Source organism: Melanotaenia boesemani, chromosome 9 (assembly GCF_017639745.1).
Source record: "Melanotaenia boesemani isolate fMelBoe1 chromosome 9, fMelBoe1.pri, whole genome shotgun sequence".
Taxonomy (NCBI): domain Eukaryota; kingdom Metazoa; phylum Chordata; class Actinopteri; order Atheriniformes; family Melanotaeniidae; genus Melanotaenia; species Melanotaenia boesemani.
The window spans coordinates 30,355,143-30,379,910 of record NC_055690.1 but is presented as its reverse complement, the minus strand read 5'-3'; the positions used below and the strand labels follow the sequence as shown (position 1 = coordinate 30,379,910).

General features: G+C 40.0%; 1 protein-coding gene and 1 long non-coding RNA gene across 2 annotated transcripts; one reads left to right on the top strand and one right to left on the bottom strand.

The window, feature by feature from the left end:
- Positions 1-376: 376 nt before the first annotated feature.
- Positions 377-20,420, top strand: LOC121645788. Its single transcript, XR_006011509.1, has 3 exons — positions 377-388; positions 13,380-13,388; positions 20,307-20,420. It is a non-coding gene; the product is annotated as an uncharacterized LOC121645788 (long non-coding RNA).
- LOC121645776 (phosphatidylinositol transfer protein alpha isoform-like) lies at positions 2,526-23,060 on the bottom strand. Its single transcript, XM_041994468.1, has 12 exons — positions 22,902-23,060; positions 21,223-21,253; positions 14,837-14,982; positions 14,492-14,583; positions 13,493-13,500; positions 13,215-13,289; positions 12,151-12,234; positions 9,803-9,880; positions 9,593-9,703; positions 9,368-9,490; positions 3,456-3,514; positions 2,526-3,369 (listed from the first exon to the last, which is right to left on the bottom strand). The coding sequence occupies exons 1-11, from the start codon at positions 22,916-22,918 to the stop codon at positions 3,470-3,472; spliced, it is 810 nt and encodes a 269-aa protein (XP_041850402.1). The 5' UTR covers positions 22,919-23,060; the 3' UTR covers positions 2,526-3,369; positions 3,456-3,469.
- Between the last annotated feature and the right edge of the window lie 1,708 nt (positions 23,061-24,768).

Here is a 24,768-nt window from a genome sequence, read left to right as displayed (position 1 = left end):
CCGGAAGTACAGTATTTTCTGCTGTTGCCCCCGCTTCGAATCCGACATCGGTCTGGAACTTCGGCTTGTGGCTACCGGTGCTAGGGGTGGTTGTGTTCAGTTCGAACTTCATCAGCTGTTACCTGGTTGCTGTAAAAAACAGATTTTCACCACTGGCGAGTCAGTTGAATCAGAGAGAGAAAGACTGAAGTTAATGGGAAGTTACCTGTGTTTTTTAAATAACATTAATGTACCTGAAGGTATGGCATTTAGTACAAAGCAGAATTCTTTGGGCTGACCGTAAAGTTATAAAGCGACAGGAACTCAGTGTACATGAGAAGTCGTCCATCATTGTTAACCCACTGACCCACCAGTACAATTCCATTCTTAACCCAGATTTCAATAAAAAGTGATGTATTTCTAAATAAAATATCTCTGTTTTTCCAGATGATGTATATATTCGGTGAAAAGTCGTGCTTATAAATAAGGGACAATGCTAAGGGGACCTGCTTTATGGAAGTATGAAAGCTTCACGGGGAGTTTGTCAACACTATAATTGCAATTCAAAATAAAGTTAAAGCCACCAAAACGAGAGAAGACAAAATGTGGTATAAAATTCCAGATAGAGAAAGGAATTTAAGAAAATGTTTGGCCCAATTAATTTTAAATGTGATATTTAAAGTGGAGAAGTCCAGAAAATTAAGCCCACCTGATTCATAATTATTCATCACAACAGCTTTCCTTATGTAAGGAGTTTGATTTTTCCATATAAAGTTAGAGTTGAGTTGAGTACTGACTAAGTAGCATTCAGGTGATGCTAAATAAATGCATTAATATATATATCACCATCTTTTGGTCAGACGAGACCAAAGTGGAGATGTTTGGTAATGATGCCCTGTTTCCACCAAACTCAGGCAAAAACTGAGTGCTGGAAAATCTGTCATACTTGTTTTGGGACCTGTGAGTTTCCAGTCTTAAGCCTGGTACACAGCTAAGGATTATTTAAATCTTATAATTTATTTATAGGTTCTAGACCTCACACGTGAAGATAAAAAATCAAGCATGAAACATTTTGATCATACTGTGTGTGCTCTGATAATCTCATCACAGAACAACACACACATAATGATGCTGGCCTGCAACTGATCTATAAGTAGTCCTCCGAGCCTGACATATCACGTGACCAGAGGTGATCTAACAGAAACATAGAAGAAGAACCATATCAAGACCTGGCAAAAAACGAAGAAGAAACATACTAACAACCGGAAAACACAAGCCAGAAATATTGTGTTTTGTTTCATTTATTTATGTCTTCTTGGGTGGAAGGAGAGAGGGGAGTGTGTACATTTTTTATTGTGAAGTAGGAAATTTGAGTTGTGTAATAGAGTTGGACTGTTAGAGTGTATTGTAGAAATGGGGTAAGGCTATATATGTTTGTACTTCTGCCTACTCCTTTTCAGACATGAAATGTGTAGATGTAAATATTGTAAATGAAAGAACATGTCTGGGGAAAAAACACTGGAGAAGGGATGTGATTGTGTATATGTCAAAACATATGAAGACTATAATTATGTTGAGGCACCTTTCTTCTGTTCTAGAAGTGCATAACTTTTGGAACTTGGGGATGTTATTTGGGTTTGATGTAAATCCTGAAGAACCGGGTCCATCTACAGTGTTTAAAGAGAACATTTTAAACTAATGAAGTAAGTGTTACTATGTATCTGGAAGCTCTTTATTGAAGAAACATGATTCATTCATGCTTTCTGTACTTTGGGTATGCCTCAGGTGTTTTTACAGGTCGCTTGCCACAGCTCACCTTTAGATTGTTAGGGAGTTTAAATAAAAAACATTTCCTTTCTCTTTAGCAAGTGTTACACTGTTGCCAGTCCAGTGTTCCAGACCATGTTGATCGTGTGTCATAGAAAATGAACCAAACTCTGCAAACAACTCCACAAATGCAGCATGGAGTACCCGACGAGCCGCAGTGCCGCTCCTGGAGTTAAGGCTAGAGACAACGTTTTTGCTCAGTCTTAATCCCAAAGTAGTTTATTAAAACTGGTGTGTTGGTTAACATTATTTTTACATTGCCAACAGTCCACTTCTTGTCTTTCTGAAGGACCAGGCCTCCAGTCATCTCATAGAGATGATCATTCAGCTGTCCCACAAAGATCTTCTTGGTGACTTCTATATAAACCACCTAAAGGGCCATCTGGTTGACTTAGCCCTCATCCCCATACAAAGGCTGACTGCAGCCTCAGCAAAGTACAGAATGGTAGGTCACTTCACTGATGGAGCTGTTGGGAGAACATTTAATGACTGCCGGAATTTTCCTCCATGACTTCTCCAATGTGTGTGCAATTCCTGAGGTTGTTTCATGAACTGGTCCAGGGTGTAGAGGCCTGGGGATTTGACTCTCCATGTTTGCTCAGTATATATAAGTGTTTTCAGCCTTTATATGCCCCCCTACAGGATGAAAACGTGAGTACAAAAAATGCAAAAGAATAGAACAATTATTTTAGAACAAGACACAGTCACAACTCATGGTATTAAAAACTGATTATTACATTTAATGCAGGACACAATGACCAAATATGTAAAATGTTCTGGTTAATTTCAAATAGGAAACAAAGCTTCAAACAAAATGTACGATTAACAAAAAAATGGGAGAAAAAAAAAATCGTATTCTTGACCAAATGCACATAACCTGACCAGGATGTCTCTTTAGTGTCCTTGACTTTGTCATAAGATGCTTTTATTGCCTCATCCCAACATGTTATGATTAATTAATTGCTTGAGAAAAATAAGTGCAGACCGTTGGAGAAATTTCCACTTGCAATCAGTGCACTTTACACAGAACAGAAAACATCACAATTTTTTACAGAAGCACTTAATTTAACTTATCAAAAAGCAAAAAATAAAATCAAATTTCTTGTAACTGGGGTTTTAATAGATGTAGACGTTGGACTGATAGACATTTGTCTTGATGTAATAAGTAAACCATAAATCACTGAGAACTGAAAACACAAAATCAAGAAGAGGAACCAAACCATAAAGTAAGCACAAAAAGATTACAGTCACTGGAGATCTACAGATAGCCCACACCTTTCCCCAAATGTTTTAGGATGAATGGACAGGCAAAACAAGAATATTTTATCCTCAAAAACAACCTTCAACTCACAAGCCTCCCCCATTAAAAAACACTAAAAGCAGCTGTAGTTCTATTCTAATGTAGTACATAAAAATGCACAATTGTTTTACAATACTGAACTCTTATTAAGAGCAAATTCTTTATTAGGATGTATGAGTGATGTTCCTGATTCTGCCCTTGAAGCTGCTGTAGTTCCCGTCGGCTTGATGAGTGAAGTCCGAGCTTTATGGTATCAAAGAGGTCTGAAGAGAGAAGCAGAATGCATTAAGTAACCTGTTTCTGCTAAAATAAACACCAAATATCATTAAACAATAAATGTGATACTCACCAAGTCACTTCCCATCACTCATCAGCTGACATGCCTTTAACTTCATCAGTCTTCCTCATCTACAGCAAAGATAAACATGTTAATGCCAAGTGTGCACACACAATTACACTCACCAGCCACTTTATAAGTTACATGAATTCAGCGGCTTAATAATACAAACACCTAATCAGCCAATCACATGGCAGCAGCTTAATACATCTAGTCATGTAGACAGGCTGAGGACAACTTGCTGAAGTTCAAACTGAGCATCAGAATGAGGAAGAAAGGGGAGTTAAGTGACTTTAAACATGGCATGATTGTTGGTTTGAGTATTTCAGAAACTGACGATCTACTGGGATTTTCATACACAACCATCTCCAGGGTTTAGAGAATGGTCTGAAGAAGAGAAAATATCCAGTGAGCAGCACTTGTTTCGACCAACATCTCTTATTGATGTCAGAGGTCAGAGGCACGCTGTGTTCACAGAGCTAAATATACAGTGCCTTGCGAAAGTATTCGGCCCCCTTGAACCTTGCAACCTTTCGCCACATTTCAGGCTTCAAACATAAAGATATAAACTTTAAATTTTTAGTCAAGAATCAACAACAAGTGGGACACAATCGTGAAGTGGAACGAAATTTATTGGATAATTTAAACCTTTTCAACAAATAAAAAACTGAAAAGTGGGGCGTGCAATATTATTCGGCCCCTTTACTTTCAGTGCAGCAAACTCACTCCAGAAGTTCAGTGAGGATCTCTGAATGATCCAATGTTGTCCTAAATGACTGATGATGATAAATAGAATCCACCTGTGTGTAATCAAGTCACCGTATAAATGCACCTGCTCTGTGATAGTCTCAGGGTTCTGTTTAAATCGCAGAGAGCATCATGAAGACCAAGGAACACACTAGGCAGGTCCGAGATACTGTTGTGGGGAAGTTTAAAGCCGGATTTGGATACAAAAAGATTTCCCAAGCTTTAAACATCTCAAGGAGCACTGTGCAAGCAATCATATTGAAATGGAAGGAGTATCAGACCACTGCAAATCTACCAAGACCCGGCCGTCCCTCCAAACTTTCGTCTCAAACAAGGAGAAAACTGATCAGAGATGCAGCCAAGAGGCCCATGATCACTCTGGAGGAACTGCAGAGATCTACAGCTGAGGTGGGAGAGTCTGTCCATAGGACAACAATCAGTCGTACACTGCACAAATCTGGCCTTTATGGAAGAGTGGCAAGAAGAAAGCCATTTCTCAAAGATATCCATAAAAAGTCTCGTTTAAAGTTTGCCACAAGCCACCTGGGAGACGCACCAAACATGTGGAAGAAGGTGCTCTGGTCAGATGAAACCAAAATCGAACTTTTTGGCCACAATGCAAAACGATATGTTTGGCGTAAAAGCAACACAGCTCATCACCCTGAACATACCATCCCCACTGTCAAACATGGTGGTGGCAGCATCATGGTTTGGGCCTGCTTTTCTTCAGCAGGAACAGGGAGGTTGGTTAAAATTGACGGGAAGATGGATGGAGCCAAATACAGGACCATTCTGGAAGAAAACCTGTTGGAGTCTGCACAAGACCTGAGACTGGGACGGAGATTTATCTTCCAACAGGACAATGATCCAAAACATAAAGCCAAATCTACAATGCAATGGTTGACAAAGAAACGTATCCAGGTGTTAGAATGGTCAAGTCAAAGTCCAGACCTGAATCCAATCGAGAATCTGTGGATAGAGCTGAAGACTGCTGTTCACAAACGCTCTCCATCCAACCTCACTGAGCTCGAGCTGTTTTGCAAGGAAGAATGGGCAAGAATTTCAGTCTCTCGATGTGCAAAACTGATAGAAACATACCCCAAGCGACTTGCAGCTGTAATTGGAGCAAAAGGTGGCGCTACAAAGTATTAATGCAAGGGGGCCGAATAATATTGCACGCCCCACTTTTCAGTTTTTTATTTGTTATAAAAGTTTAAATTATCCAATAAATTTCGTTCCACTTCACGATTGTGTCCCACTTGTTGTTGATTCTTTTTTTTTTTCCCATTTATATTTTTTATTGTTTTTTGTATAAAGATTACAAACATTACAAGTGTTGACATGAACTTGCTACAGTTGAGGGGGGGGGGCAAACACAGAAAAAAAACAAAACAAAACAAAAAAAAAAAACCCATTCACAATTATACAAAATCAGGCCTCACTTTTTGTACATATCTTATCCATTTCGACCAGAATTTCTCAAAAACATCCTCCTGTGACTTCAGCCTAAATGTTAATCTTTCCATCACAAAGATATTATATATCTGGTCGATCCATTCATCCACGTTAGGAGTTTCTGTCTTAAGCCACTTACGAGTTATGGCCTTTTTGGAGGCCACCAGTAACACTCCAAAGAGGTATTTGTCGGGCTTTTGTAGGTTAAGATCTTCCAGGTTTCCTAAATATAATGATACAAAGTGGAATTGTATTTTCCTTTTGAATACAGCCTCCAGGACCTTATGCATTTCCTTCCAAAATGGAACTACAAGGGGGCAACCCCAAAATATGTGAAAATGGTTTGCTAAATTATGTCCACATAACCTCCAGCAGCTGGCCCGGTGAGAGTATTTAGTCTTTTGTGCTGGAGTACAAAAATAGCGAATCACATTCTTCCAACTGAATTCCTTCCAGGAAGGGGCACTTGTTGTGGACCACTGCTGGATACTAATTCTATCCCATTCTTCTGTTGTTAGAGTTAGATTGCCCTCTGCTTCCCATCTTGCCTTTATATGCAGTGTATTATCACCCTGTAGATTGGATAATGTCTGATAGATTCTAGAAATAATTTTTTGGTGGGGTGCATCTTTGTGTGCATTTTTAATTATGTCTATAATTTCTTCGTTCTTATTAAATAGTTCTAGTCGTTTCAGTTTCTTGTTTAAAAAATCCCTGATTTGTAAGTATCTAAAGAGGTCTTGATTATTCAGTTCGAATTTATCCTTAAGGTCCTGGAAGCTCATCACTTTCCCATCCTTTAACAGAGTATAGTATGTTGTAAGACCTTTATTAGACCATGTTTTAAATACTGAATCAGTTTTACTGGGTAGGAACTCTGGGTCGTGAGCAAACCATTTTAAGTTTTCGGCCCTTTCTTTTAATTGATACTTTTTAAGTATGTTGCCCCATATCTTCATTGAGCTTTTTATCCAAGGGTTGTCTGAATCTGTTAAAAATTTTGTCATTGTGGGATCTCCTAACAGAGTTGTGACCGGGAAGTTTCCACCCAAGGAGCTCTCAATCTCCTTCCATCTCGAGTTGTAACTAGGTTTACACCATCCTATCAGTGGTCCTATTTGAGTTGCTCTGTAATAATCATACAGACATGGAAGGCCCAGTCCTCCTTTCCCCTTGGGTAGCTGAAGTGTTTTATACTTGACTCTTGGCCTTTTACCCGCCCATACAAATCTAGAAATAACTTTATCCCATTCTGCGAAGAACCGGTCTGGCTTCTCAATAGGAACTGAATGAAATAAATATAGCATTCTTGGGAGAATATTCATTTTTATTGAGTCTACCCTAGAAGACATGCTTAAGTATGGGATTAAGTTCCATCTATTAATGTCTGACAGAATGTCTTTTTTGAGTGGGGAGTAATTAATTTCCTCTAATCTAGTTAGATCCATGGGTAGGTAGATGCCTAAGTACTTTATAGATTCTTTATCCCAGTCCATTTTATATTGACTACGCAGGCATGGAGGGGGGTTATAGTTACTTCTGAGAACTTGTGTTTTTTGTTCATTCAATTTATATCCTGAGTACGATCCGTATTCCCTTAGTACTGACATGAGCTCTGGGAAGGATTCAGTTGGGTCTGATAGATAAACTAGAACATCATCCGCAAACAAAGCCAATTTCTGTTCACCTGCTGCCATGTTAATTCCTTTTATTTTTTTATTTTCCCTAATCCACTGGGCCAGCGGTTCTATAAAAATAGCGAATAGAAGTGGACTCAATGGACAACCCTGTCGTGTGGATCTTTCAAGGCCGAAGCAGTCCGAAAGTTCACCATTAATCTTCAATCTAGCTGTTGGTCTATTATATAGAGCTTTCAGTGTAGTAATAATTGATTCACTAAACCCAAATTTTAGCATTACTCTAAATAGAAATTCCCATCTCACAGAGTCGAAGGCTTTTTCAGCGTCCAGGCTCAGTAACACAGCTTGTATTTTATTCAAATTTAAATGCCTAATAATTTGCAATGATCTTCTAACATTGTCATGTGTTTGACGTGATTTAACAAATCCAGTTTGGTCTAAATGTATTATTTTTGGCATAATTCTCTCGAGTCTCTTCACTATAATTGATGCGAATAGTTTATAATCTAAGTTTAATATGCTTATTGGTCTATAATTTGAACATTCCGACTTGTCTTTTCCTTCTTTAGGAATGACAGAGATTATAGCCTGTTTCCATGAAGGGGGAGCTTCTCCCTTTGTCAGGACCCAATTAAATGTTTTTAATAACACTGGTGTCAGCGCCTCCCTCAGTTTCTTGTACCACTCGGCAGTAAAGACCATCTGTACCTGGTATTTTATTAATTTTAAGCCTACCAATTGCAGATTGAATTTCTTCTTTTGTAATTTGTGCCGTTAGTATTTTATTTTCTTGTTGTTGATTCTTGACTAAAAATTTAAAGTTTATATCTTTATGTTTGAAGCCTGAAATGTGGCGAAAGGTTGCAAGGTTTAAGGGGGCCGAATACTTTCGCAAGGCACTGTAGATACTAAACAGTGTGTGCATATCAGTTTTAAAGCTGTTGTGCATTTACAGCCAACAAAATTATATTTTTCCATCCATTTTATACATATGAGCATGCCAAGACCCATCTTGTTTGGTGCAAATTATTTTTTTTATCATGTCTTGTCCAACATTATGACATGCAGTATGAATGTAGCTATTGAGATAGTAGTGTCAGAATTTGGCAGAAATTACATGAAAGCATGGATCCACCCTGCCTTGTATCAACGCTTCAGGTTGCTGGTGGTGTACTTTTGGGCACGTTAGTACCAACGTAGTCTGGTTTAACCACCACACCCTACCTGAGTATTGTTGCTGTCCATCCCTTTATGACCACAGTGTAGCATCTTCTGATGCTACTTCCAGCAGGATAATGCACCATGTCACAAAGCTCAGATAATCTCTAACTGCTTTCTAGAACATGATAATTAGTTCAGTGGCCTCCACAGCCACCGGATCTTAATCCAATCCAGAGCAGCTTTGGGATGCGGTGGAACGTGAGATTCTCATCATGGATGTGCAGCAACTGTGTGATGCTGTCATGTCAATATGGAGCAAAATCTCTGAGGAATGTTTTCAACACCTTGATTAATCTATGACACAAGGGTTTAAGGCCGTTCTGAGGGAAAAACTGGTCCAACCTGGTACTAGCAAGTTGGACCTGATAAAGTAGTCTGTAGGTTTATGTTATAAATTGTGCAGGTTACTCTCCCTGCCCCTCTGTGAAATTTCACTATGCAACTATTATAGTAGCCCAGAAAGGACAAAGACTTGGCTTTAGAGAAGAGGAGTGGTGCTCTTTGCAGAGATCATAGCTGCCCTGCAGACTTGGAGAAGAAAGAGATGGACACTTATACCACTAGATGTCACTAGATCCTCCAAACTGCACCTTTAACACTAACACTTTAACACTAACTTCTATCTTCACCGGTAGCAAATACAAAATGCATTTTTACTGTATATTGTACTATGTATAATTGTGCATGTCACAAATAAAAGCTTTTTTGACAAATTCATGCTTTCACCTTCAATCTTGATGCAACACAGATGTCACATCCACATTTGAAGACACAAAAAGTTGTACAGTGAATAAATATTGATTCATAAGTCAACTGACAAAAAGAAATAACTTCCACTAAGATTATCATTGCTTCAGTTACCTCATCCAGTTCCTTCTTTGTCTCCTCCTCCATACGCCGGATGTCATCCATCGACAGATCAATCCATTTGTCAATCCAGCAGAACAGCTGTCTGTGGAAGTGGGTAAACAAACGCTTCTCCACCTAAACAGTGTGAGGATGCTGACATTCACCACCAGTAGAAGTAGAACATTGGCCACCAGTAGAAGTTTTACATTAAAAGAAGGGGAAATAACTACTTCATACCCTTTGAATAAAGCTTTCCATCTTGTTCTGTAGTCCCATCCACTTGAATTCAACAGTAACAAGTTTGTACGCACACATGTGGGGACAGTTGGGGTTGTTGGCCAGTGCTTTCTGTTAACACATACAAACACCCAAAAACATAAAAATAATAAATCTCAGGAGATTAAACTCAATTCACAAATACAGTGAGGTGCTGCAGAAGGGACGTACCTTCCAGTCAGGTCCCAAAGGGCCTCTACCCGTCTTCTCCGACTTAAAGATAGCTGGATCCTGCTCTGGTTTGTAGTCCTAAGGAATGACAGTGAACAAGCTTCTCGTTAGTCTGACACCTTGCAAAGAGAGATACAGAGTGTAGATAAGCTGTTCCTATCGCTGATTAAGGATGTCATGATTACAGATTTTTCTTGGTACAACTATTTTTAAAGAAATAATTCAGATTTTATTATCACGATTATTATGCATAAACTCATTTCCCAACCCTATAAAATCTGTGTTCAAGCTGTTCCCTGCCTCTATTGTTGAGGTGGCCAACTAGAGTTGTGGCCCTAAGGTCGTTGGTGCCTGTCAGAGCAGAAATCCCCAAACTCGTTGGTGGAAAACAGCAGTGAGGGATGCTGTCAAGCTGGAGGAGGAGTCCTATTGGACCTTTTTGGCCTGTGGGACTCCGGAGGCCACTGGTGGGAATCTGCAAGCCAAGTGGAACGTGGCTTTGGTGGTCGCTGAGGCAAAAGAACTGGCATGGGAGGAGTATGGAGAGGCCATGGAGAATGACTTCTGGATGGCTACGAGGAGATTCTGGTCCACCATTTGAGGGCTCAGGAGGGGGAAGCAGTGCTCCATCAATACTGTGTACAATGGGGATGGGGGGCTGCTGACCTTGAGTTGGGACGTTGTGAGGCGGTGGAGGGAATACTTCGAAGACCTCCTCAATTCCACTGTCATGTCTTCTGATGAGGAAGCAGATTCGGGGGACCCTGGTGTTGGCTCTCCTATCTTCGTGGCAAAAAAGCTCCTCGTGGAAGGGCCCTGGGGTTGGATGAGGTAAGCCCAGAGATCCTTAAGGCTCTGGATGCTGTAGGGCTGTCTTGGTTGACACACCTTTGCAGAATTGAGTTCCCCTGGACTAACAGACTGGGGTGGTGGTCCCCGTCTTCAAAAACGGGGACCAGAGGGTGTCCTCCATCTACAGGGGGATCACAATCCTCAGCCCCCTGGTAAGGTCTATTCACGGGTCCTGGAGAGGAGGGTCCATCGGATAGTCGAATCTCGGATTGAGGAGGAGCAATGTGGTTTTTGTCCCGGTAGTTAAACAGTGGACCAGCTCTACACCCTCTTCAGGGTTTTGGAGGGGGCAAGGGAGTTTGCTTAACCAATCTACATGTGCTTTGTGGACTTGGAGAAGGCATCTGACTGTGTTCCCTGGGGACTCCTGTGGACGGTCCTCCGGAATAATGGAGTGCCAAACCCCCTTGTACAAGCTTTACGACCAGAGCCAGAGCTTGGCCTGCATTGCCGGCAGCAAGTCAGATTAGTTTCCAGTGAAGGTTGGACTCTGCCAAGGCTGCCCTTTATCACCGATTCTGTTCATAACTTTTATGGACAGAATTTCTAGATGCAGCCGAGGTTTTGAGGGGATCTGGCTTGGTGGCCTCAGGATTGGGTCTCTGCTCTTTGTGGATTGTGCGGTTCTGTTGGGTTCATCAGGCCGTGATCTTCAGCTCTTGCTGGAACGATTCGCAGCCAAGTGTGAAACAGCTGGGATGAGAACCAGCACCTCCAAATCCAAGACCATGGTGCTCAGCCAGAAAAGGGTGGAGTGCTTTCTCTGGGCTGGGAATGAAGTCCTGCCCAAAGTGGAGAAGTTCAAGTCTTGTTCACGAGTGAGGCAAGGATGCCGTGGGAGATCGACAGGCGGATCGGTGCAGCATCTGCAGTGATGCGGATTCTGCATCGGTCTGTGGTGGTGAAAAAGGAGCTGAGCCAAAAGGGAAAGCTCTCGATTTACCAGTCAATCTATGTTCCTGCCCTCACCTATGGTCATGAGCTCTGGGTAGCAATGAAAGCGTCATGTTGTGCTGTAAGGGCTAGGACATACTTGATGTGAACACAAGCATACACGTCAACATTCTGCTACGTCCGTGTATATTCTTGCTGCAAACGATGGAAACATGACGTGGCCTAAACACTCAATACTGTAGGTCACCACTAGGGGCAGTACACAGCAGTTATACTCTAAAATAGTAAAAAGGTCAATCTACTGGTCACATTGTATTTCCAACCCGAGTTGTACATCGAAACTACTGTGCATTTACCTTCACTGTAGTATAAAAAGCTGCTGGATATCCAGGTGGTGAAACGTATTGGATGTATTTTCCCCTTTCTCTGCAACTTTTAATGTCCTGTTTTACAGGCTAGTGAGCTGTCCTCCACAATGACACCTTGGTCATTGTTTTCTTTAATACCACCATTAATTATAAACTTAAATAATCATGACACCTCTAACTATGATTTAATGATGAGAAAAATCTCAGCCAGATTCGCAATGTTTTTCTTCTTACCTTTGGACTGATGCTGCTTCTGTCAGCAATGTCAATGTCAATAACCTCAACTCCATCCCATGTGCTTTTGTCAAGTCCGTGCACCTACAGCATAGGAGAAAAAAGCCAAACACATTTATAAGTCAGGTCAGCTGATAACAGGAAAGATATTTGTCCGTTCCACTATATTAACTCAGACTCTTCAGACTCCTTCAATGCTCACGTAAAAACTGACTTGTGATGCACCTGATGCATTGCTCGTAAGGAGAGCAGCTTGTCTGATTGGAAATGTGTAAAAATATGAAAATCATTACAGCAAATAAGAGAAGAGATGACAGGAAACTGAAAACTGCTGTTGTGCCTGACAGCTGCACCAAAAAGTGAAGCTCTCGATATACTGGTCAGTCTACGTTCCTACCCTCACCTATGATGGGTAGTGACTGGGGAAAAAAAAAAAAAAAAAACAGTGGATACAAAAAGAGTTTCCTCCTCAGAGTATATGGAATCTCCTTTAAGAAGCCCGGTCATCCAGGTGGACCTCAAAGTAGAGCTGCTGCTTCTCCACATCCAGAGCAGCCAGATGAGGTGGCTCGGGCATCTGGTTAGGATGCCTCCCTGGGGAGGTGTTCTGGGCAACGTAGGTTCTGGTGTCCCACCAGAAGAGGCAACTTAGAAAACTCAGAACATGAAGGGACTACGTCTCCCTGTTGGCCCGGGAACACCCCAGGATTCCTCCAGATGAGCTGGAAGAAGTTGCCAGGGAGAAAGAAGCGTCCCTGTAAAAGCTGCTGCCCCCTGAAACCCGAGTCGGATAAGTGGTCGAAAATAAATGGATAATTGTTTTTTTTTTTGTTTTGTTTTTTAAATCTATGATATGACTGGGAACAGATTAAGTAAAAAGACAGCTTCACCAAAGATCCAGCCCCAAAATCTGAGCAGAAATTCTCTGGAGCAGATTATATGTTTAGGTTGGGTTACCATGGTGATCTTAACAAGGGAACTCAGGCTCAACATTAAACCTCCGTTACTTTCCCTGTAATGAAACTGGGAATTTTGTCTTGTTGCTGCTGACAAACATGACTTACATTGTCCTGCTCCCCCATGTCGGGCTTGTGCCATGTCTCGATCTTAATCATGAATTTCTCTTTCATGTAGACATTCTGTAATAAAAAAAAAAAATATGTGATTAGTCAACAATCATGTTGTTCCACACACAGACAACATAAGATATGACCTGCACTGCTCTGTAGTATTTTACTGTTTAACCTATTTGACATGTAATCCATCAGCTCTACCTCTGACTTTATTTAGAATAAAAACTTTATCATCTTTCATTTGGAGAATGGACCTGAAGAACACTTACTGTAAGGACTGAATCCAAGGAAGTGGTGGACCACAATGAGAAGATGTTCCAGAGAGAGAAACATAAGCGAACAGTTAAATCATTCACGAACATCATCTGAGAAACTAAACATTGCTGTAGATGTACAGCTGGTGGTATTTGGAGAAGGGTTGCTGGTTCCTGTTCAGACCTGGTGCTAACGTGTCCTGGGTGATCCGATCACATGTGACCACCATCAGGATATCTGGGAGACTTAAGGTCTCATTCTGACCAGACATGCCTCCACACAGGCAGCAGAAATTCCACAGATGATCCCACAAACCAAGCATACATTGTAAGCCCCTAGCTATTTAATTTAACACGTTCTGTTAACAGAACATGAACACAAGATCAATAATAATAATAATAAATTTTATTTGTAACGCACTTTACATTCCAAGGAATCTCAAAGTGCTACAAAGGATTTTAGTAACATACAAAATAAATCATAAAAATATAAAGTAACATACAAAACAAATCATAAAAATATAAGATCAGAGCCAAAACAACATTTGAATGTTATCTGACAGGATCTGTGTCAATTCCTGGTATCAGGATCAAACTGGAAAAACTGAGTGAAAAAAATGAATAAATAATAAACTGTGCATTTTTAACAGACGATCATGCTCCTCTTATCTGAAATGACACTGCATAGTGCAGCTGTGAGCTCAGGATGGATCCAAAGATTTTACACATTACATTTTTATAATAAAAACTGCAGAAAGCTTAAAGTTTCAAAAGTGAACCAGCTTCACGTCTCTTGAAAATCCAGAACCAGAAGTTACCTCAAAAAGACTTTAATCCTGTTTCGTAGTTCAGACCGGAGGTCTATAAAGCTGGGGTGTGTGTGTGAGTGTGTGAGTGAGAGAGAGAGAGAGAGAGAGAGAGAGAGAGAGAGAGAGAGAGAGAGAGAGAGAGAGAGAGAGAGAGAGAGAGAGAGAGAGAGAGAGAGAGAGAGCGAGCACATGGAGTAAGACTCACTGGTTCGACAGTAAGGATATGCGTTCCAGGCCTTCTCGTGCACCTCTAGGGAACCTTTTGGAGCGATCAAACGGACAAAATTTGGCACTTTGCTGCAGAAACAAACAGGAATTGTCTCAGATATAAATCTCATTCTGTAGTCCTCTCTGTTTTTTCATTTAAAAGGATAAAGTTCAGCTCTGGAGACAAACAACAACAAGAGAAACCTTGCAACTGCAGAATTTGATAGATTGTATGCTGTTAAAAAAAAAAAAAAAAAACAGGTTCTGATATCAGGAAAGGAGGTGGTGATTCTGCACCTACATGAATGGAGCAGCCAGGAGTCCACCTGTAGAGGATGCTTACCTCTGTAGGTGGTACACCTTGTGGGTATACTGCCCCTTCTCTCCATCCTGCTCATACGGCTCATTGGCGAGCACCTCCACACCATCGCCTCCACCCGTCTCACTCTTACTGGCTTCTGCTACTGAGAACAGCTGACCCACCTGATACTGGAGAGGAAAAAATTAACAACATAACATGGTTACTGTTTTTTGCTCAGATTTTTTTTAACCCAGTTAAAACTGCCCAGGCTGCACACAAAGTTAACTTATACCTCCCCCTTTAAAAACCAAACAAATAAGATAAAAACAGCTGGTGTTTTATTATACATTGCTGGACAGCCCAATTATTCACCTTTACAATGGGGTATACCTTGAAAGAATCCTGCATCATGTACGGGTAGCGCTCGCAAAAATAAATCAAAATCCACTAGTTTTCTTTTGGTTTTTTTTTTTTACATACAACTTCTGATGCTCTAACTTATACAAATCATCATTGTTGTATCCTGGTATCTTTGGGTGTTTCGGGTCTTACAACATACACCCTCCACCAGGTGACCTGACCGAGGTTGTTCAAGCCTCGGCCTGTGTCAAAGTGACAAACTTGGACACTGACACATTATAAAAATAATGGTACATCCATGTTGTGCCTTTGGATGTTCCAATCGACATCCCAAGAATGGGATTTTAATTTACAGACTGCCTGCTGACCCTGAACGACGGCTAAATGGGTTGCTGCCATCAAACGAAATAACTGGAAACTGTCAGAAGCTTTTAGCTGTGCAGCGAGCACTTTGTCGGTGGCAAGTATATCGAAAATTTTGTTTTCTGTGCTTTCCAAGTCTACTTATTGTGGGCTGCGCTAATTTTGAATTTTGAATTAACATTATTGCGCCCCAGGACCGGACACTTTACGTTACTCTGTTGTTAACGAACATGTAATTGAGGCCAATTCTGTCTTTGCTTGGGTAAAAGTGCGACAAGCTGTTGTCCCCAGCCTATGTCCCATCCATCTTTGTGTTTGTCTGCATTCCTTAAAAAAGCAAAACGATGATCTGGAAAAGTTTGAAAGACAACAGCAAGCAAAAAAAGAGTAGAGTACAAATTACATTAAAGTTTTTTTAAAAATGGTCTTGTTGATTCCTTTAATTCTTAATCAGATATTCTTGTTCCTTCCTTCAACAAGAAATACAAAAAAGTTGTCCATGTGTAAATAGGAGGACAGTCAAATAATAGGTTTATACTCAAGCCATGTTTTATGTGAAGCAGCAAACGAACAAAACATTCTCCAGTTCCTCACAGTGTAAATGTGACCACGGTGAAACTGGATGGATATTCAACAATTCAACCTCCCACGGTTGGCACCAACCAACCCCTTCACCCCCAAGAGATGGGGCCACCCTCAGGCGTGACAGCCCAGAACCCCCACCCAGTCCGCCCCAGAACAGCCCGGCGACCCGACCCAGGGCCGACACCCACTGACCCAGGGCCCTACCATGTTAATTTCACCCAAGTCACCAAACCAGCATGTCTTCACATACCTGAAGCCAGAACCTGCGGACAGGTGTGCAGGACCACAAGGCATGGAAATAGTTGTCTATCGTTTTATAAGTGCAGTGTGAGCAGATATTTGATCATGACAGACCCACCCTGAACACCCTTTGTCCTGTATGATGAGTTTTATGAAGAATTTTTAATTCTCTTAGTTTCATATTTGAATTCTTAGTCATTTTAAATGTGTTCAAACTTCTTTGTGACCATTCATTATGATTTAAGCTACTGGATAGGTCTGCCTCCTATTCTTTAAGAATTCTGCTACCCTGATAGGTAGCTGCAGGTTTAATTGGTTAATGGTATATTTTTACATATTATAGATTTAAGCTGGTAGTATTCCAAAAATTTAATGCTACTGATTCCATATTGTAAAATGAGAATATCAAATGACAATAAGTTTCTCTTTTCTTTTATATGTTCTGTTTTATTCCTTTATTTTTCCATTGAGTGAAGTTAAATCATTCTTTTTATGATGAAGGATGTCAGGGTTGTTCCAGAGGGGTGTAAGCTTACATGGAAAAAGTGAAGACTTGGTTAATTTTAGAAATTCCCACCACGCCATTAAAGAGGAACTGATATTGATGCTTTTAAAACACTTATGTGGTTTGATGGCTGGGCTGATGAATGGCAGATCAGAGATTTCTAGTGCTTGCTCTACATCTAACCATGGTTCATCCAGACCGCTAGGTTTGAGCCAATTGAAGATATTTTGAAGCTAGTTGGCTTGAAAATAGTGATTAAAGTTGGATAATTCCAATCCAACTCTGTCTTTAGTCTGTTGGCTTGATTTTCCATAAAAAGGTGGATATGAGTGAATCCAGTGAATTAAACCAACTGGAGGATAGTTTAGTGGGGATCATTGAAAACAGGTAGTTGACTTTAGATAGAAGCATCATTTTAATGGTGGCAACCCTCCCATGGGGGATGTGGGTGTTTTGACACCCACACTTTTCATGGTGAGAGGATCTTTTTTGCCGTTTTTTTTTTCCTTTCATAAACTTTTGCACAAACGTTGCTACAGTCGCTCTGCACCTCGTGACTCTCTCCCCCTCCCTCTCCTGTTGCTCCTTGAATCATGACGTGACTGTCGATCAGCTGATCGGCTTTTCTTTCTCAGGGCATCTCTCTTGTAGTTTATCATTCAGCTTGTGCTGAGAAAGAGAAAACTAGCAAGATGTTGATGTAAAGCAGTAGTCCATTTCAATTAGATAGCCTTTTGTTTGCATTTATTTTATAATATTTTTATTGTTAGCTGCAGTTTGCTGGTAACATAGCTGTAAAGTTTGCTGGTCATAATACAGCCAGATGGATCAGGTTCAGACATCTAGCGAGTGTCAAGATTAAACAAGGGGGTGTTTTCTCCAAATCATTGGCACTGTGCAGATGTTGATTAAGCAGGTTTTACCCTAAGCCATAAATGTGATGAAGGGGAAATTATGCACAGGTTCTGAAATAAAAATCAGAGTAGGACCCTTCTCTAACCAGGTGGTTGACAGGAAAGAGAAAGGATTTATATACAGGGACGGGTATAGAAAAGTTTTGATGAGGGGGCCAGGCAGGAGCACGAACCAGGAAATGGGTGGCACAAATAATTTTTTTTCCCAGGCCCAAATTTTGATAATTAGCTGCTTATTAGAACTTAAGGGGTCATCAAATGTTAAATTTGAAAAAACAGATATTTTTCAGTGTTTATGTAGAACAACATTTCAAAGTGCATTGCATGCTGCATTCACTGACACTTGGGACATTTGAAGTGAAGGTTAGTTTACACTTAATATTTGTTAGCAATTCATTACCCCCAGTCATGCCTTTCTATGCAGACAAACAGCCCTCTGATGGTGAAATTGGTATTTTGTTAATAAGTTCAGAACCCACCTGCCCCGTGACAAATAACATCCACATGAAACTGAGCAATGTAGAGGAATTAAAGGTCGCTATTGAAGCATCCTGGTCTTCAATTACACCCCAGCAGGGCCACAGGCTGATAACATCTATGCAACAATGCACTGAGGTAGTAATTCATGCAAAAGGTGCTCTAACCAAGTAATGAGTTCATATGCATGAGTATACTTTTTAGATGGTCAACATTTCTATATCCAAAATCTCCTTTTTTTTTTTTTTTTAAATTGATGTAATATTCTAATTTTCTGAGATTATGATTTTTGGGTTTCATAAGCTGTAAGCCACAGCAATCAAAATGATAACAAAAATGCTTGAAATATCTTATTTTTCATGTAATGAGTCTATATATTAGCTTCCCCTTTTAAGATGAATTACTGAAATAAATTCAATTTTGTGCAGCACTCTTTTTTTTTTTTTTTAGTTTCATTTGTATCTAGTTGGAATTTGGAGAGTCTCTTGGCAAAAATGCTGAAGATCTCGCTTTCCACACTGAGCAAGGAGATGATTAGGAATTGATTGGTGGTCTTAGATGCATAATACAATCACAGTTGGTATTATTAAAGGAGAGAAAAAAAATCAACCAAACTCAAATTTCTTTACATTTCTAATGTGCAAAGTTTGCAAATTTGTTATCTTGAAAAGAGTTGTTACTCAAATCTGTAACATGACTCGAGAAGGCTCTAACTGACTTTGAGCTGTGATGGTCAACAAGAATGAAACAATCTCTGGGTTGTAGAGATTTAATACTCCAGAAGCACTTTAAGAAACTGGTGCCTGTCATGATCAAATTCTCAGACCTTTTCTCTACTTCTCTTCCCCTCTCTTCCTCTTCCTCCCTGACCCTGAGTAGGGCAAAAGTGTTATGAGGCTGGAAACAGTGACTCATTACAGGCGTTGTCAGCTTACTCAACACAAAGAATCCTTTTAAAAAAACATAAATCAAGTAGTTTTATACAACAGAAACAACTGGTCCACCGAGACCACTGCAGGATTAGTTATCTTCCTTTCAGGTGGATCGGGGTGGTTGAAGAGGAACATTCGTTCATTGAGTTGAGCCCAGACCTCCTCAGAGGCATGATGTCGCTACAGGCTGGTTGGCCTACTTTGGTTGCAGCGGATGCTCAGTGTCGCCTCTGAGGAGAGGAACTAAGGAATGTGACTCGCCGTGTATAACCAGTGTGTGTTTTCATTATCAAAGACAAGCAGAGCTTTAGAGAAAGCTCACAAACGGGAACAAAACATTCAGTCAAAGCCCACAATCAGTGTGAGACAACAGCAACATGTTGAGGCAGAACACTCAGTACATCAGGTTTATCAGAAAAACATCAGAAATGACAGAAAGGTGTGGACCGAGGATGAATACGACAATCGCTGGATGAAAAGCCTACTCTGTATAAATAACCGTCAGAATGACTCAACAGCTTGAGTCTGCATCAACTTTTTGTCAGAGCCTAATAAAACTTTAAACAGTGGTTCATATTTGTATTTGTATTGAATCAGAAGCATATCTCAACGTTATTAAAATAACTCTGGAGTTTTCCTGGCATTTATATCCCATATAGAAAGTTTATAATCCAGCCACAAAAAAACCCACAATGAGTGATCCCTGAAAACACTTTTATTTATCACATTTTCATAATAAAAAAAGATCACTAACCACAGCTATATTGTGAAGAGACCTCTATTTAGACTCAGAAATTATGATGAAGCTGCTTCTCATCAAACCATCAACTAACCAAATAGCTTAAATTGACAGTAATGTCCAATCAGGAGCATCCAAAGAGCAACAAGTGAGCAGAAAGTTCTATGTGTGTCTGAAAAGAAGAAAAATAATGCTCCTCTATGGCTGGAATAAAGCAAAGAAGATGTTTTTGATGCACGGTGGCGCCAAACGAACTGGGTTCGAGTTGGTTTTGTGAGGATAGTAGGTAAATAGTAGCATAAATAACTGTAAATAGATAAAACAGCTGAAGGAAAAGGTGTGAATATGTTAGTAGTTCCTGTTGTGTTTATTTCAATGCCATTTTTTTTTCTAAAAGCCAAGACTTGAGAGAATGATGTGCAGATGAAAAAAGGCTTGGTCCCTGTTGATCTGTGTGCTATTTCTACAAAGCACTGTTAGTAATAAATTATGCTTTCTTGTTTTGGTTGGCCTTTATGCTGCTATAGCTATGAAACATAAATTTTACATTATTTTAGTCTCATAATCTGACAGCTGAGGCTGTTCTAAAACATCATGTCTGGATGTTAACCATGATTAAAAGGGCTGAGCTTTTACGTGCATTTTTACAATAAAATAGATTTTAAAAAAAATGTTAAAGCAGTGTAAAGAAAATAATTTAGATCCAAAATACTTTAAGTATTTCTTTAATCATTTCATTGGTAACTAATTTGACTCTAATAAGTAGAACAGAAAAAAAGTGCCAGAAATATAAAGCCAAGCAGCTTTAATTTAATCATCTATAACCCCTCAGCCTTGTTGCAAAATTAGTGGAAGATGTGGACACCAATAGGAAAGGGCAGCCCCCACTCCGTCACCCTCAATCCGGCTCAGAATGTCCCAAACGTCTCACACGGTTACACAACTAACCAGCGAGAGGATCAGGAGAAAAGCCGGCTGCTCGGCAAACTCTGATTATGTGCTTTAGTGAAATACTTCAGCTTGGTGTGAAGCAACGGAAACACAAAGACTTCAGTGTGACACAACACACCAGGGGCGACACAGTGCTGTCAAATTTTGGGATGTTTATCAACTTAAAATGTGACGTCACTGCATTTCTAAAAGCTTTGAGTGAAGCAAAGTGATGTTCTGGGCCATAATTATCAACAAGAAAAGGCAAACAGCCAGATAAGGAGAGAGGAAGTTAGCCATTTATCCAAACATGGAACATAAACGCTCTGTTAATTATCGTGTGCAGTCACTGATAAAATGAAAGTAAATAAATGAGTCTTTACCTCCTCCACAGAGATGGGAAGGACGATCCGGCTGTGAGAGAAAAAAAAAAGATATACAACAACACATTAACAAGTGTACATACATCCTTGTCTACCACAGCTGGATGGAAATCAGTTGCCTTTAAATAATAATCTTATCACATCAATAAATACCAGTAAAAGTTTAAAAACATGTCTAAAGGCATACGTCAACCTGTTACCCGAAGAACAATCACTGATATATCATGTACTTCAAATGTCAAGCACACGTCCCACAATGCATCACAACAGCATTTCAGTTGGCCACTAAAACATGTACCTGTTTTTACGGTGCTTCTTAAAGCCGAGTAAAAATCAGAGGTGTGCTCCTCTGTCCAATCAGAGCAGAGAAAATCAACCATGACCATTTTATTTCAATACACACAGGTTATCTGATGGAAAAATTACGATAAGCTAGAAACTGCAATGGAACCATGATGATTTTTATTAACATGTCATGTAAACATGTGTTTTCTCTGATTGTTTCACATATGATCCCAGGAAGAGGGAATTATGAAGCTCCAATCAGGATTGCTCTATTAGAGAACAAGCCCGGAAGTTTCAGTTTAAGTAGAAACTTTGTGTGCGTTTAAGCCATCAGACAACAGCTAATTAATCTCCAAATGCTGCCAGTCTGGCAGGACTTAAATATTTCATAAGGACAGATCGGAGTGGAGGAGGAGCCTTCCAGGTATGAACTCAATGGCTGGTGTGACGAAGATCAGGTGTTGGGCCATACTCTTACATCAGCCAAGTCCCAGTAATAATAATAATAATAATAATAATAATAACAATAATATTTGTCTGGAACGAAGTGTTCTTAGGTACAGCTGGCCCTCTTGAGTCTAACAATAAAACATGGCTGAGTCTGTTAATGTACTTTGCACTATGGTCAGATGACAGCCAGCACTGGATGTATTCCCAGTGATGATGTGCATATGACATGGTTATGATAAAAAAACTAACTTAGAAGCTACTGAAAGTCAGACACAAAAGATGGTCTTTAATTTATTAATCGCTCTTTATTGTAACATTTAATGAATCTCCAACATCTGCAAAAATCAGACATACAAATTCTTCATTTTTTTCTTATGAATTTACTGTCATGTTTTAATGCTTTAGATGATTTCCTCACTTCAACTATGACAACTAGCAGGAGGAATACATCAAGGCAAATAAAAAAGAGGTGAAACTGCACAAACTGTCGGTCTTCCTGACAAACTGCATAGCAGCCAAATGTCGGCTGTTAAGCTTACTGATCTACAGATTCAGCTGATTTACATCAATATTTCACACATAATCCAACCCACTGAAGCCGAAATTACACCAATACCCCTAGCAATCCAAAACCGAGCTTATTTCTAAACGCCCTCGTTTACATCTTCGTTAACAATGAAATTACCTTAAAATACCGAGAAAGTTAAATGGAGTCTTGACGTTCAACAAGTTTCTTCAAACACACTTCTGTGTCGTTTACACCGTGTAAAAAAGCACATCCCAAACAAACATGAATAAAGTTTGACTAGAAGCGGAATTCTCCAGGTTACTTCTCCTGGGTGATGGCTAACTAGCCTGGGATCAGTTTTAACTTATAAAACCGCCGTTTGTTGGTCAAAACTTGAGAGAAACGGCGTCTCGTGAAGTTAAAAGAAAATACTCACAATTCTTTAATAAGCATGTTGGCCGTCGGTCCAAAACACAAGTAAGAGAGAAGGTTGAGTAGGGGGAAAGGCTGAATGGAAGTGGTTAATTCACCGCTTTGACGCTGCTTTTTCTTCCTGGAAGATGCCGTGTGTGGACATATGGGCGCGGCGTCGCGAGAGGAGGAGACACCCACCTAGTTTCAGGTAACCGCGTGTTGCGTTTAAGTGTAGTAAGAACCTTCCAAACCGGTTGCCGCACTCCCTACCGGAACCATCTATAACAGTCAATCAATAACAATGTTAGGATTAAAAGTAAGAATAATATGCGGGATGCTAGTTTAACTGTTCTGCTCTAACATTTTATTTAATTTTTCAACATTTTCAAGTTCATGAACCAAACAGATGTGGAAAAAAAGACAAATGGACGCTAAAAGTAGACTAATGCGTGTACCAGTGTGGTCAAACCAGTACATCAAGACTCATTTTATGTCAGCTTTGAAGAAACTGGCTAGTTCAGCACGTTTAACTTCTGTGTGAAGCAGATTCTGTCATGATATGTGTGGTTTTTAATGGGGTTTGTAATCCTGTCCTGTTTAGTTCTGTTGTATTTTGTGGAGTTTTCTCCTTGTGTATCCTGTTTTGCTTTTTGCTTCTTGTTCGTTTGTACACCTGGTCTAATTTGCTAATTTGTCACACCTGTTCCTTGTTAGTTCACCTCAGTGTATTTGTACTCCTTGGTTTAGTTGTCCTTGGTCAGATTCTTGTTGCGTTTCCTTATCCTGTCTGTGGGCCCTGATTAATTATTTATTTATTTACTTATTTATTTTAGTATGGGGGGGTTTAATTTCCAAAAAACTTTGTTCCTACACCTGTCTACCTCCTGTCTCTGAGTCCTGATATTGGGTCCTCACCTCTGCCACACCTTGACAAATTCACTCTTTTAAAAATGCAGGTAAAGGAGAAATGTGGCACCCGCTGCTCTGCAGAAGTACTGCCTTCCTGTACAAACTTTACAGCCTCTGGCAAAATAAATTTGGTAAAAATTTCAACTTTAAAGCCTAATGTGAAGCTGTGTGCAAAAAGAGTCAACAGCATTTGTATTGTTTTGAACAATGACTGTATTATGATTGAGTCAGTTAAATTTTTTTCTTTGGCGTCTTTGGTTCGTTTGCACATGTATTTTGTTCAGTTTCTTCCTCCACAGCATGAGTATATATATATATATATATATATATATATATATATATATATATATATATATATATATATTGGGCACCCCTGCATTAAAGGGAGAAAAGAAAGATTTTATATATATATATAAAATCTTTCTTTTCTCCCTTTAATGCAGGGGTGCCCAAATCCAGTCCTCGAGATCTACCACCCTGCAACTTTTAGATGCAACCCTTCTCTAACACACCTGAATCATATGACTGGCTCGTTACCAGGCCTCTGCAGAGCTGAGTGACATGCAGATGACATCTGATTCAAGCGTGTTGGAGAAGAGTTGCATCTAAAAGTTGCAGGATGGTAGATCTCGAGGACCGAACTTGGGCACCCCTGCTTTAATGCATTCAGTAAACTTCAAAATTCAGTTCTAAAATTCAGTTCTTCCCATTTATATTTTTTGGCAGATGGCAAAAACAAATTGGTGCATTACTGCCATCAAGTGGTTCGGAGTGTGGACCAGTAGACGACCCCAGTTTGAGAACCACTGCACTAACCTGATTGAAATGCTGTGGTGGGACCCTCAGAGAACTGTGCAGAAACTAAAGCTGCAAACCTCAATGAACTGAAGCCCCGTTGGAAAGAAGAGTGGAGCACAATTCCTCCACAACCATGGGGGAGATTGATAACATCATCCAGAAAAACATTACCTGAACTCGTT

What these genes read in the sequence shown, in the direction of transcription:
- LOC121645776 (XM_041994468.1), bottom strand. An exon ending in ACATGGGGGAGCAGGACAAT is followed by an intron (nt 12,235 to 13,214) that starts GTAAGTCATGTT and finishes CCTATGCTGTAG; the next exon opens with GTGCACGGACTTGACAAAAG. An exon ending in GAAGCAGCATCAGTCCAAAG is followed by an intron (nt 9,881 to 12,150) that starts GTAAGAAGAAAA and finishes GTCATTCCTTAG; the next exon opens with GACTACAAACCAGAGCAGGA.